This window comes from Sardina pilchardus, chromosome 23 (genome assembly GCF_963854185.1).
Source record: "Sardina pilchardus chromosome 23, fSarPil1.1, whole genome shotgun sequence".
NCBI classification, from domain to species: domain Eukaryota; kingdom Metazoa; phylum Chordata; class Actinopteri; order Clupeiformes; family Clupeidae; genus Sardina; species Sardina pilchardus.
Genome location: NC_085016.1, coordinates 16,258,884 through 16,273,883, shown reverse-complemented (window position 1 = coordinate 16,273,883; position 15,000 = coordinate 16,258,884). Strand labels below are relative to the sequence as shown.

Genomic DNA, 15,000 nt, shown 5'->3' with positions numbered 1-15,000 from the left:
AAGAAGTATTAGTAGACAGATGCTGACACAATACAGACATAGATGACCCTTCTTCCACAGCATAGTGTTCCAGTCAAAGCTTTGTTTTGAGAGGGTTAGAGTCTTAAGAGAGTCCTAAAATCAATTTGCATGTCTCACATTTAGTTCCAAGAAGGCATCATGACACCCTCTTCAACTACATTTAATCGAAAGCACGATGCTAAATCAGATCATCGAAAACAACAACACTGAGTCAGATTATCTAAAACACTGATGCTGAGTCAGATTTAACACACTGATGGAGTCAGAGGATCTAAAGCACTGCCACTGATGCTGAATCAGATAATCTAATTTACTGATGCTGAGTTAGATCATAAAGCACTGATGCTAGGTCAGATAATCTGAAGCACTAACACTGAGTCAGATCATCTAAAGCACTGATGCGGAGTCAAATTTAAAAGCACTGATGTTGAGTCAGATTTAAAGCTGATACTGAGTCAAACAATCTTGATGCTAAGTCTGATTTAAATTACTGATACTCAGTCATACAATCTAAAGCACTGATGCTGGATCTCACCCATACATGGGACACATCTGGGCCATATTCCCTCAACCGGATTCCTGCCAGCTGCTACATGGCAGGAATATGGTTGCGGTTTGGCTATAGGTTGGACTTTTCCTTGTCCAGAGCACCAGTTTGTGTTTCTTTAGAGATCCGTCACCAGGATGAGTAGTATTACTTGCGTGTCATGATGGCCCACAATATCTACAAAAAATATAAACCATATTTCCAACTGTCCACAATATGACTGGATACTGAACCAAACAGAGAGACAAATTAACAGTTTGCAATCAACAGCCATTTGATCTAGCAGGAAGTCAGAAGACACACTGATTATCAATTTATTCATAATTGCACAGTGCAGCTTGTCAAATCAAAGCCCTTGAAGGATGATTACACTAAATGGCTCCTGAGCTGAATTTCTCATTTCTGGATAGCCTACACGTGCTGTAATTCAGGACAGGTATAGGTAAATGACAAATATAGCGCTATCAGTGCACTGTATGCTCATCTCTGCAAGTTGTCTTTCCACCATCTGCTTGGAGAGATCGCTCAGGTCTTCAGAATGACCTTTACTTTCTGAGTTCCCCTAGGACTATTCAAGAACATCACGCAATACTTTATTCACGCAAAGGGAGTAGCCATTGATATTTATTGTTTATGTAATCTTTATATGTGTCTGAAATGCTTTGAGAAGTGCCAGAGAATGCTAAATAAAATGATGGCGCTAAAATTGGTTCCTCAGAGCAATCAAGACCATAGCCTAGCCTATAATGTTTTTTGGTTGTGCACAGAGAACCCTATAAAGGACATTTTAGAGGAATGCAAAATTAAGAACATTTCTAAAGAGCCACTTCAATTGTGAAGAACCTTTCACTTGATATAAATGTTCAACAAAAACATAGTTCTTAGTTTGTGGAACCATGATGAAAATAACCATTTTAACACCTTTATTTGACTGGAAAAGTATGATAAACTCTTGGCTTGCTTGTCCTGATTCAACATATCTTGCAGCTCAGTTCTGAATGACATTAACATCAACAACAGTATATAACTGAGAGGCATGAATCGAAACGAGGCCCCCCAAACGAGGTTGTCCTTCAGCACAATATGCAAGCTTTGTTAAAAACGACATACTGTACCACTATGGGAATCTCAAGACATTGCCACACAACATTAATAACTTTAACGAACGCCAGTTCAATATTTGTTAAAATCACAGACAAAAAAGCATCCAAGACAAGACATAATAACTGATTGCTGCATTTACTTACGTGCAGAGACAGATGCGCCGCCGTGCACTGTTCTTCAAACTCTGGAGGTGAGCAGTGAGACGATGCGAGAGACTGTCGGCGATGTGCTTGCTCGGGGAGCGCTGATGGGTGTATGACTATGTGTGTGTGTGCAATCAGCATTCAGTTCACCCTCCTGTCTAGATCAACACCCTCCCTCAACTGCGTGACGGAGATGGGGACACATACGCGCGAAAGGATACCCGCTGCCGACACTCGCATTCTGGCGCGCTCCCGAGCACATGCATGAGAGTCTGTTAGTGACAGCGGGTAACACACTATACCATAAAGCAGCAACTTTTTCCAACCCACTATTTAAAACCTGCCTTTCCCCACTTTATCGATTATCAATGCATCATGATGTAACTGCATGTGATGTGCCACTGCATGTCTGCTAATATGTTTCATCCAGATGTGTGTATGAAATCCTCTCCTCTCATTCCTTTCCTTTCTGACTCCCTTTCTCCTCTCCTCTCCTCTCTTCCTTTCCTCCTTTTTCAGCCCTCCTCACCTTTCTTCCTGTGTGTGTAAGGGCAGTTTCTCTCCTTGGCCTTAGTGCTTTGTGAAGTCTGCTCAGTGCACATGGCACTTATCACGGTCAAGCACACACACACTGGCACACTTAGACATATAGCACTTGGACTTTCTAAGGCATATCCTTTCTGTCTGCTGTGAAGTCTGTGGACACATACACACACACACACACACACACACACACACACATGCACACACACACACACACACACACACACACACACACACACACACACACACACACACAGTGTGAGGGTGACTGATGATTCTCGCTCCTGAGTTTCCTCATGATCACTGGTTGGCTCTTCTCCAGAAACTGAATGGTAATGTCACCACGGCAACAGTTCAGAGTTTCCCCATCTGTGGTTTCACACACACACACACACACACACACACACACACACACACACACTTTCCATCAGAGTGTGTGATGGCTCCTGCTCTGTCTCGGACACATCTCCTCACTCCTGCCATGTCCTGGAAGCTCTCTAATGACCTGTTGTTGTTGTTCTTGTTGTTCTTTTATGTGTGTGTGTGTGTATGTATGTGTGTGTGTCTGTGTGTGTGTGTGTGTGTGTGTGTAATAATTGGGCTGGCCCAGCGGCAGCGGGTAAATAACGTCCTGGGCTGCAAATGCCAAGTGCCGGGTCTGGCATCAGTATTGGCATTTGTGCCAAGCTGCTCTGGCTTGGAGGAGGGGGCTTTAGAGGAGTCATACAGACACATACACACACACACACCAAAGTTGATAAGGACCATCATGGTCCCGCCTCTGCAAATCAGTTGTGGTTTTTTTTGGGATATATCTTGATCGAGTATCTGATGGACTGTCAAACATTTGAGTTGGAGTGGACATTTTCATGTTTCTTTGTCTTAACACAGATAAGTATGTTACTTCTGAAATGGTAAAATGTTGACACTATATTTGTTCCAAACACTGTCAATAAAAATGGCCAAATTTTATTCTTTTGCTAATATGAATACTTTGCTAATATGAATTGTGGAAGTGACAGATTAAAATGAAACCAATTTGTGGATAAAAATGACTGAAAGGTGCATTTTGTGCCAAGAAATTGTGCTTTACCATTCTTTTTTCCAGTTGTCAAGGTCCACCTGGTCTAGCCATTTACAATAACATATAATGTTGGAATAATGTTATGACATACTTTAGGGTATACAGGCCTGTGTGTGAAAAATATCAAGCGCACACTTTGTGAAACTATCCTCATATAAGAATGGTTGGACCATTTTCACATATTTTATGATGGTCATCAAATTTTCACAAAACCTTGCTGTTGTGTTCCACTGTAATTATTTCTGACAACTCAACAATAACAGTCTCCCCCACAGACTCGGCTATGTATTATTAACCTTACCAGCTTGTGCTGAACTGCTGAGCTAATGAGGATTCAGAAAACTTTTTAAACAACCATTTAAAGTTGCCTGTCTTGTCTGTGTCTGTCTGTCTGGCTCGCACACACACACACACACACACACACACACACACACACATACACACACACACACTTTAAAGGCTGTCCATGTCCATAGCCTTAGCTGATGGGAGCAAACACGAACCACACATCCACCTTTACAATTGAGATAAAGTAACCATAACAGTTTCAAAATAGATGAATAAAAAACAGGAAATTAAGAGAGCGATCATAGTCATTTATTAGTAAATGACAACAGACTTAGTAACAATTTATTTACAAACATGTACTTTATTTATGGCAATAAAATAAAATGAAAATGTTGTAGCATATGAAGGGGTTCCTCATGCCCCTTGTCCACCACCTAAAGGCAAGTCTCTGACCCGTACCAGGATTACTAGCGAGAAGAACAGTCCAGATTGGAACACACCTGAGGCCCATATAGCCCCTCAGCGGATTGGTGTAGAATCAGACTGAGGAGACACAGTGTGTGTGTGTGTGTGTGTGTGTGTGTGTGTGTGTGTGTGTGTGTGTGTGTGTGTGTGTGTGTGTGTGTGTGTGTGTAGCATGTGTGTGTAGCATGTGTGTGTAGCATGTGTGTGTGTGTGTGTGTGTGGCGTGTGTGTGTGTGTGTGTGTGTTTGTAGCATGGAAGCAGACTGAGGAGATACAGTATGTGTATGTTTGGAGACAGAGTGTGTGTGTGTGTGTGTGGAGACACAGTGTTTGTTTGCATTCCTGAAACTCCGTCTGCACCCTCATGAGGAGAAAGGAGAGTTGAAAGGTGGGATAAATTAAATGAAAACCTCTCCACACACGCACACACGCACACACACACGGGAATCTCTCTGCCACACACACACACACACACACACACACACACACGGGAATCTCTCTGCCACACACACACACACAGAGGAAGCATTTATATTTAACATGACATGAGGGCATGTCATCAACTCTTAAGTCCCTATGTCAGTATTCTAAAACTCTACACGCACGCACACGCACACACACACACACACACACACACACACACACACGCCTGCACACAGTGTGGCACTGGTGGGATATGGTTGTAGAAGGTGGCATTGAGGACACGGAGTGTATTTCTCAGACACACACACACCTGAGTCTACCTATTGCAGCTGTATGGAGCAGAAAGAGTCAAAACAGCACCACCCAGTGGGGACTCTATGACTCTGCTGCAGAGGATTCAAGAGACTCGGAGCTTCCAAAGGTTCAAATCAGAAAGACTGAAGGCATGCATGTGTGTGTTTGTGTGTTTGTGTGTTTGTGTATATACCTCTGAAGTTCGCCTACAAAATAGCTGCCATCTTCGAGATTCGGTATCTCGATGGCGATTTTTCCTATGGGAAAATAACATGGAGATTTTGAATTATGTGCTTTTTTGTAGGCGAACTTCAGAGGTCTATTTGTGTGTGTGTCCACACCGACTTCTCAGCAGACAGTACATGCCTGACAAAGTCCAAGCAGTATGTTTCTAAGTAGTGTGCCAGTGTGTCTGTGTGTGTGTCTGAGAGAGAGAAAGAGAGAGAGAGAAAGAAAGATTCTGTGTTAGTCCACTCCCAAGGCCTTCAGCTGTCTCTCGATCTCGTCGTCTGAGATGGTATCCGCTTTGGACGTGGAGGCACTGGGGTTGTTCCTGCTCGCCGCGGGAGCCTTGGACATCTACACACACACACACAAACACACACGAGATATAGCTCATGACAGCTCAATAACATGGGGAGGGGGGGGGGTAACCAGCAGCCAGATTATTCAAAGTAAGATCAACAGGGGTCGCCAGTTATCCCAAGCTCATTCATACCAGTCATTCCATACTTGCCTGGTGGCATTTTTAAACCATAACTCATCACTAACACTTTTGCCATTAGCACTGAGCTGCCACAGTCGTTCCAGCACATTGTTGCCCATTAGTTATAAGCTTATATGTTCTTAAACACACTCCCTAGTAATCTACACACACACACACACACACACACACACACACACACACACACACACACACACACACACACACACACACACACACACACACACACACACACACACACACACACACACACACACACACACACACACACACACACACACACACACACTACATTACATTACATTACATTACGTTATGCTTTTTAGCCAAAGTGACCTACAACATGGTGAACAATTTCAACTTTTTGAGCCAATTCTCACAACAATTCTAGGAAAATTAAAAAAGGTAAGGTAAGGTAACAAAGGTAAGGTAAAAAAGGTAGCATACACACATATACACGACACAGCTTTCAAGCACAGACATTTGTTAAGAGGTTGAGCGGCAGGTTAGTGTGCATGAAAGAACCAATTCATTCACACATGCCATCCACTTAAGTCTGGGATGAGTAGATGAGAACACACACACACACACACACACACACACACACATACACACAAACACACAGCGATGACTGAGAGCGCACACATTCACTAAAAAAACATCACATAAAATGTATCTGCCAAGCAACACCCCAGCCCAGTTCTGAACATAAGGTTCTGACTAAGTTATTAATTCACACAATAGCAAATTGTCTTTGTAAAGGTTTCATCTCATCTCAAGGATTTGGTTTAAACTGGCCACAATCAGTGTGTGTGTGTGTGTGTGTGTTTCTGTGTGTCCAATGGCTATCTAATAGAGATGTGCTGATTGATCGGCTGGTGATTGGAATTGGCCGATTTTCACATGATCGGCTATGACCAATGACTGGCCGGTCAGTCTGAGACGTGCCGACTTTATGCTGGTCAAATACACTTGCGCACCACACTTGAAACTTCACCCAACTGAGTTAGCAAAGTTTGAAGAAACTAGCAAAGGCCAACACTCAGGGCTGGTTGTAAGTCCAAAAAAGCGCTAATACCGAGTTTTTCTATGCGCAGAAAGCGAACACTGTGCTTTGCCATATATTGCCTGGAATTTATGAAGAGGTCACTTCAATACGTAAACACCCGACCCTGTGTGCCCACAGCTGAACCACAAGTGCAGTTGAATGGAGTTAACTGATCGCGACATTAAAAAGAATCTGAGTTTAGCGATCATAAGATGTCAACAAGTAGTAATATACAGAGTAGGCCTCGTAGTTCTACTCCACTCCAAAATATTGAAACCAAGCTACTTACTGCACGCAGTCTTCGTCTAGTAGATTGGGAAGTGGATGTTGTGAAAGTGAACATACAATATTAGAAAAGCAAACAAAAGTTAAAGTTGCTTTTGACATAGTAGCCTACAATGAAGAAAACTGATGCTCTGAATACTGGTTAAGCTGTCTCTAAATGTTTCTATAATTGACGCATTTAACCGGATTTCGCATTACACCTGCTTTTAAGAGGCAGATTTTTCCACCGCAAAACAGACGCACACTTTTTTCATACGCCGGAGAAGCTTAGCTAAACAATGACTATTAGCACTTCTCCTCCCCTGTGTTTGCATGATACATCCACTTTTCCCTCGCCCTCTCATGAGTGCATATGCATCAATACTGAATGCACAGTGTTATGGAACAACATATTTTCAAATGCAGTGTGTGAATGTCCCACATTGGGAGGCATTATAGTTTGATGCTGCAGCTGAAGTAAGACTTGAAAAAGAATCTGTCTGTTCACCGGTTCTATTTTTTAACAGCCAATCCATCAATAAATCTTTGTGTGTGCTGTAAAGTGCTAAGAAGAAATGAATCAGAATCGGCAGGTCAAACTCTATGAAAACTCGCAAATCGACCCAAAAAACTGCAATCATAAGTATCTAAAGTTTGCTCTAGCTCCCCTCTCTCTAATGTCTAGACACAGACAGACAGACAGACAGACAGACAGACAGAGAGACAGACAGAGAGACAGACAGAGAGACAGACAGAGAGACAGACAGAGAGACAGACACAGCTCAGGGCATTACAGGCTACACACACTCAGAGATAGATAGATGATAGATACCATTGTTGATCCCAAGGGAAATGAGATCAACTCATTTTCAACACAGACAACGCAGATCAGGATCTCCTACGAGCACATGCGTGACGATGTTCTGCGACTCACCTTTCCTGAGATCTCGATGCCGATCTCGTCGAGCACCTGGGAGACGATGTTGTCTGACTCCTCCTCATCATCGGAGCCCTCGAAGAGCTCGTCCAGTGTGTCATTGACTGACAGGGAGAAACACAGACAATGATTAATTCCATCATATACACACACCAACGGCATGCACACATACACACAAACATTTCACAAACAACTACTACATCCACTAGTACTAGACACACAAATAGATAACAACATAGCAAGATAACAGTTTTATTAACCATTAACTTCACCACACACACACACAAACACCCATACACAGGATGGGAAGCAATTGCAACAGTGTCAACAGCCGTGACCCTATATTCAACAAGGCAAAACTACACAAATGAAAGCTATGAACACACACACACACGAATCCATGAATCCAGTCTTACAGTAATCTACAAGCCCTAAAACCACTAAGCCCTCTCAGTGAGTTGATGTCATCAGGCTCCCCTCCTCTCCTCTCCCCTTCCTAATGCAGCCTCCCATAGATCTTATATTCACGTCCTCCTCATCTCTTCTTCCTCCTCCTACTCCCCCCACCCCTCCTCCTCCTCCTCCTCCTCCTCCTCCTCCTCCTCTCCCTCCTCTCCCTCCTCCCCCCCCTCCTATTCCCTGCTCTCCAACTCTTCTCCTAATGCAACCGGGAGAATCCCAGCTCTAACAATCATTGGGAGGTCAATTAGCGTTCAAAACAAAACAGGATGCGTTTAAAAGCCTTACTCATCTCATCCGTCATCTCCATCTTGGCCGTCTCCTTCTGGAAGTTCTGCATCGTCTGGAGGGTCTTCTGAGGATCCATCTTCTTATTGACCGCCTGCATGGTCTACAGAGAGTTTTGGTTAGTCTACATATAGAGGCCGGCGCTCGCATTAGTTTACATATTGACCTTTTCAAACGGTTCGTAGAGGGTTTCCGGTTGAAACATTCAACGCCAATGCAGATGCTTTGAAATCAAAATGAACCAGACATTGAAAGGGTCTACAGAAGCTGCTTACATTAGTCTACATACAGAAGGCCATTTCATTAGTCTACATATAGGCAGTTTCATTAGTCTACATCCAGGAGCCAGTTTCAATAGTCTACATACAGGGGCCAGTTTCAATAGTCTACATACAGGGGCCAGTTTCAATAGTCTACATACAGGGGCCAGTTTCAATAGCCTACATATAGAGCACTCTTACTTTGGTTGTCTTAGCCATGGCACCAGCCATCTTCATCTGAGAGTTCATGAGCTTGGTCTGCGTGGACATGGAGGTAACCTTTGAACTGACGGCGTAGGTGCGGTTCTTCTGCTTCCGTAGCTGAACTAGCTGCTTGGCCAGGATCTTACACGCATCCTTGTTCCCAGCCTTCGCCATCTTCTTAATCTCCAGCTCCTGCACAGCAATAATCACACACACACACACACACACACACACACACACACACACACATATATAACAGGTGACATGGAAGTACACACACACACACACACACACACACATGTAACAGGTGACATGGAAGTGTACACACACACACACGCACGCACGCACGCACGCACGCACGCACGCACGCACGCAGAATCTTATTCTGAGAGTCAATGCACAGTTTACAGTTTACAACCACGTGCACAGAGACTTTATAACCAATTGTATTTATTCTCCTACTTGTATGTATATGTGTGATAAATGTTTATATTATCAATTGCTGCTGTTACATCATCATTTCCCTTTGGGAATGATTAAAGTAATCTATCTTTCTGTCTATATGGTTGAATATCCATATTTATTCTGTTATTTCACATATCTGTACACACTGTATTGCCCATATCTGCACACGCCGTTCATACATTGTTCATATTACATAGCCATATTTATTCTGCTCTTAAAATGTAACTGCTAATACACTGCACATATTTCCATTTAATTGAGATATAAATATTGAATTACTCCAAACCACCTTCTGTAAGCCAACAAACGAACTGTACTATGGTCTACACTGCACTAGATTTCTTGTCCTGACTATACTTGTACATCACAAGTATTTTTTGCACTTCTGGTTAGACGCAAACTGCATTTCGTTGTCTTAGTTTCTACTTAGTAAGTGACCACGTTCAGACACTAACAGGTTAAGGTGCCAGCTAGCCTCTCCACACCGGTTTGATGACATCACTCATAGAGGTGTGGCCATGCCTATAGTCACATGAGTTATGACAATGACACTGTGTGTGTGTGTGTGTGTGTGTGTGTGTGTGTGTGTGTGTGTGTGTGTGTGTGTGTGTGTGTGTGTGTGTGTGTGTGTGTGTGTATGTGTGTGTGTGTGTGTGTGAGAGAGAGAGAGAGAGAGAGAGAGAGATCTCACCATTTGTTTCTCTTGTCTCTCCAGGGCGGTGCGGTCTCGGGTGATCTGCCGCTGGGTCCCTCTAAGTTCTTTGGTTTGCTCTTTGATGACATCTAGGAGAACAATCATGAATCATGAGTCAATCTAATGAAGCTAGTTTACAACACACACACACACACACACACACACACACACACACACACACACACACACACACACACACACATCTATCCCTAGACATCAGCACCAAAGAATCATAGCTAGGACAGCGTATTGTAGTCTCAAGAATGGTCAACTCAACTTGTTTAAGGGAGAGACGTTGGTATGGCCTCGAACAAATCTGTCGACTCACCTGATGTTTGGCGATTAACTGATCTTTACACTGATCGCCAAACGACAATTTGCCTCTGAATTCACTGAAGCTACCTTGGGCTGGCAAGTGTCTAAGCTTGGTAAATGTGACATTATACCCTACAGTCCTGGCGACTTAGGAATCACAGAGATCAACCCACATAAACTGGTAAGGCTACTTTTAGCTTGCTAGCGTAGCTCGTAAACATTAGTTTGCTCAAATGCGGCATTACCCCGCAATTGTGGCGACATGCAGACAACTTGAGAATAATAAAGACCAACTCACCATCCACCGTCTTTTTCTTGAATAATGAAGCCATAACTACAATGTGTGATTATACAAGCGAAGAAAAAATAAACTGACAAGATTGAATTCACACAACTTCGACGTTCCGAGTTACATGGTCTGTATTTCCTGGTTTGATTCCAAACAGGAAGAGCAACTACTTTTTTCCCCTCGCAAACGTCAACACAATGGGCCGTCATTGGTGGAAAACTGATTCTCGAACTGATTCTCTGTGAAAATTGACCAATCACAGCTGCGCGGCTTAATCGTCCATCCTACTGGTGAATTATACGCCTATTGGTATCTAGCTAAATCGAAGGATTCTATGCCCATAGTCAATATCAGCAGTGTATGTGCCAGAATAGTTAAATGTCAAGAATATAGCACTTTATGAATGTTAAAGCAGACAACAGCGTTATATTCGTTATCATATGAGCATGCGCAGAATATGCATCGCTTCGTGTAAATCCGCCCATGTTCGTGTGAAATTCGGCCCTCCTCGTTACAGTTTCGGCATTTTCCGTGAGCACATCGGATCCTGTCGATAGTGAATTAGAGCTGATTTTCGTCCCCCTCGTTCTCCGTGTTGTTGTCCTCGGTGACGCGACGGAGGTGTAGCCTGACGCGGTCTCTTACGTGTCGGACTGAATAAAAGTGGAGCTCCGAGGGCCCGGGAGTGACGAGCAGAGTCTGTGTCGGGTAAGAAGAGGCGCGTCGGTGGGGGAAAGCGATAATGCACACGCCGTATAAGTTAATATTCGGCAATGCTCGGTCCGTTTCTAACAAAGAGATCATGGCGGCGGTGGGCATGTTTCACACAGCTAAGTTGCTAGCTAGCCCGTTAGCTCGAATGAGTCAGAAAGAGATGTGGAGTTGGTGGAAACGAATGAGATCTGTTATGCATCCACGGGAAAAACTAGCGTAATAATGTTAAGCAGATTACCAGTCATCAATCTGTACGCGATAGGACATTGGATGGGTACGTTAGCGTGCAGGGTGTCTGTTTTTTCCTATGACATGGGGTTCTGTGCTAACATCTTGAAATGGAACAGCAAGCTGGACACATGCAGGGGAACATTTAGCCTGCGAGCTAGCAGCCCACCCAGCGCAAACCCAACGCCATATAAAGAGTTGATTAGGCGAGGCTGAATAGATCTGCTCTTTTCGCGGTTTAAAACGACCCAACTGTTTGCAGCACTGAACAGTTGTTATGCGCCCTTCGCAGCCGTGGAAGATTGCGTAATTTACCATTTTATACTTTCACTCAAATTCAAACTCGCACGGTGTCAGATTTCGACATGGGATGAATAAATTCCAACGCTAGATAACGTTACCCCGTTACATTGACTGGTTACCCTTTCAAGTATCAATTAAAGGTGAATTTAAAATGCTCAATACTGTCGTGCTGTGGAGTATGTAACATGTAAACAAATACTGATGGAATGGCATTGATTCCCTGACTTAATACATCCGGAAGTAAAAAGGCGGCAAATTGGCAACTCTTGCCATACTTTGAGTCATAGACGAGTCTGGTCTAGTACTCCCACCTCTCCCCACAGTCACACACACACACACACAAACAACACTCACTCACTCACTCACTCACTCAGACAGTCGCATTCAGGCATGCATTCTTCTGGTCTGCACGCAAGTCATCCCTGTTCCCTCTACAGCAGGGGTTCCCAACCTTTTTTGGCAGGTGACCCTATTCTGATGTCACGAAATGTTGGCGACCTCAATCGTTGTCAGCTTGTGTGAGAGAGTGCATCTCACCTCTGCTCTTACAGCCAGTTGAGAGGGGTATTTTCCTCAAATGTCCTAGCAATTTAATTCGTTTGTTAGTTAGATTATCTCTTCTGATTGTTTTGCTTCTTTGTTTGGAACGTTGACCAAGCATGTTTAGGATCTCATGCGGGATGTCTTATTTTTGTTTTTTTACATAACTAGATTGTAATGAAGGGTTCAACTACTTACTTAATGGAGGTTTTATTTGATGTATAATGATTAATTGTACCGGCCAGTTGTAAGAATATTTCAGCCGACCTCATCTGAATTTCAGACGACCCCACAGGGGTCCCGATCCCAAGGTTGGGATATAATGGTGTACAGTCTTCTGTATTCCGTGTTATGTGTAACACCTAAAGACCCCAAGATCTCGCAGGTCATTTTATTTTTAGAAAATGTAGTTCCGTTGGACAGAAGCGTCTGCTAAAATAACTAGTGTAAACATTGGTCTGTGCACCGCTAGTTAAAAGTATTTGGTGTGTGTGTGTGTGTCGGAATGGTAGGCGAAGCCTTGACTAGTGAAAAAAACTGGGTCACCTCCCCCTTTCCCCCCTCCACACAGACAGACAGGAGCAGGGGGAACACCCCCCTCTCCCCTCTCCCCTCTCCCCTCTCCCAACTGACCTCTGACCTTTAGAATGGAGCTCTGTTGGACGCCCAGGACTTCCATGTTCTCCTTACCCACTTCCCTCCGTGTGTGAGGTCATGTGAGGCACCGACACATTGAGTGCCATCCGAAACCAATTCACAGGGAGTAGGAGTGGGTAGAGAGGGAAAGGGGCCATCATGCCCTAAATAGCAAGCATTAATGCTAGTTTAACAAGCATGGGCAACAGTTTTTGATGTGTCCATGCAGTGCCTGAACTCAGCCTGTCGGTTGAGTTTTTGGCCCGCATGCATGGGAATATTTGTTGATTAAAGTTCATTCATGAAACTGATATTTGTAGCATACGCAGTAAAATGTGGTAGATCAGAGAGAAGTAGGCCTAGACCTATATAATGTAAACATGTGTGACGACATCTTACAACACATTTGAAACTCAATGTAAATACAATATAATGTGTTGCTGCACACACAGAGACATTGGTAGATATTGCATAATATACGTGGTATCCAAAATATGTATTTTATGTTTCAATGAAAATGACTTAAATTCAAAAGTCAAAAGTCCAATTTCCTTTTTCTGCTGAGGGCATCCCAAAGTTCAGTGCTGTATCAAACCATACCCCTTTCTATGGCTTAGTTCACACTGGCAGTCGAAATCGGATGTCTTGCATATCCGATCAGAACCTGATCTTTCTGACTGACTGTTCTCATTGCATATGGCAAGTGATCACATCTGATCACATCCGATCTTGGCGTGCAATGCTCAGATCCGATATAAATTACACACACCTGGATTTATTAGGTAGAGTTGTACACAACCAAGTCGTCATGGATGAAAGTGGATTTATTTTTTATATTTCCCAACGTATTATGCGCAGTCGCGGCGCAAATACCTCGTCACCCTTTACGTTACATTTTTCCATGTTTCACCATAAAATGTTGACTTGAGTCTGACGTTGGTTTTTGTTTTGCTGGTAGCCCTGGCGCACGTGCTGAATCAATCAATCAATCACTTCCGTCACTCAGAATTAGGTTGCAATTGTTTGTCGCAGTGCAAATGACGAAAGGGGCACATTGAAATCCTATTCAAGTGGTTCGACTGTTCAGATTGAGTCATATCCGATAGTAAGTGATATTGAAACCACCTCCGTATGTGGTGCGAATCAGCATTCGAAAAATCACATTTCATGCGGTTTTGTGCCGTTCAGACTACCCAAAGTTCAAGCTAGATACAATCCAGATAAGCAAAAAAACGGATTTCGACTGCCAGTGTGAACTAAGCCTAAGTGCGCCTTCCACAGCCATGAATGTCACTACTAAAGTCCCAACTACACACACACACACGCACACACACACACACAAACCTACACACGTGTGCATATAAGGTCTGTGCTTTCATTCCCTGATGTCAATCAGTCCAACCAACTTTATTTATACAACACCTTTCATGCAAGACAACAATACAAGGTGTTTAATAGTGAAATGAAAGCTACATCATAAAAGATGGAACATGAGTGTAGAAGAGCAATTTGTGATAATTACAACTTCTGGCTTGTCCTTATTCAGTTTCAAGACAATTTGTTACATTGTCAAGTTGAAATATAATTTCTGACTGCATATAATTCTGTAAGTTGCTTTAGATAAAAGAATGAAAAATATAAATGGTTAATACAACTGTCATTGGGTGCCGTGATTATGTCATTCAATGATGATGTCATTCACTGATGTCCACTCCTCTTT

At 43.2% G+C, this 15,000-nt stretch overlaps 2 protein-coding genes across 5 annotated transcripts in view; one reads left to right on the top strand and one right to left on the bottom strand.

Moving 5' to 3' along the window:
• Window positions 1-4,017: 4,017 nt before the first annotated feature.
• chmp2bb (charged multivesicular body protein 2Bb) lies at window positions 4,018-11,026 on the bottom strand. The gene is made up of 6 exons (XM_062527266.1): window positions 10,869-11,026; window positions 10,253-10,344; window positions 9,094-9,288; window positions 8,633-8,735; window positions 7,883-7,989; window positions 4,018-5,491 (listed from the first exon to the last, which is right to left on the bottom strand). Exons 1-6 carry the CDS (start codon window positions 10,900-10,902, stop codon window positions 5,378-5,380), a joined length of 645 nt encoding a protein of 214 aa, XP_062383250.1. The 5' UTR covers window positions 10,903-11,026; the 3' UTR covers window positions 4,018-5,377.
• Window positions 11,027-11,429: 403 nt separating this feature from the next.
• creb1a (cAMP responsive element binding protein 1a) overlaps window positions 11,430-15,000 on the top strand; it is an 8,844-nt gene continuing 5,273 nt past the window's right edge. For all 4 annotated transcript variants that reach the window (XM_062527263.1, XM_062527262.1, XM_062527265.1 and 1 more), the window contains exon 1: window positions 11,430-11,567. The gene's annotated coding sequence lies outside the window, so the exon portion shown is untranslated. The remainder of the gene's footprint in view (window positions 11,568-15,000) is intronic.

Coding starts and splice junctions, on each gene's coding strand:
- chmp2bb (XM_062527266.1), bottom strand. CDS start 10,902: ATGGCTTCATTATTCAAGAAAAAGACGGTGGATG. Junction 9,289..10,252: donor AGAGACAAGAGAAACAAATG/GTGAGATCTCTC, acceptor ATTGCTGTGCAG/GAGCTGGAGATTAAGAAGAT. Junction 5,492..7,882: donor GCATCGAGATCTCAGGAAAG/GTGAGTCGCAGA, acceptor GTGTGTGTGTAG/ATGTCCAAGGCTCCCGCGGC.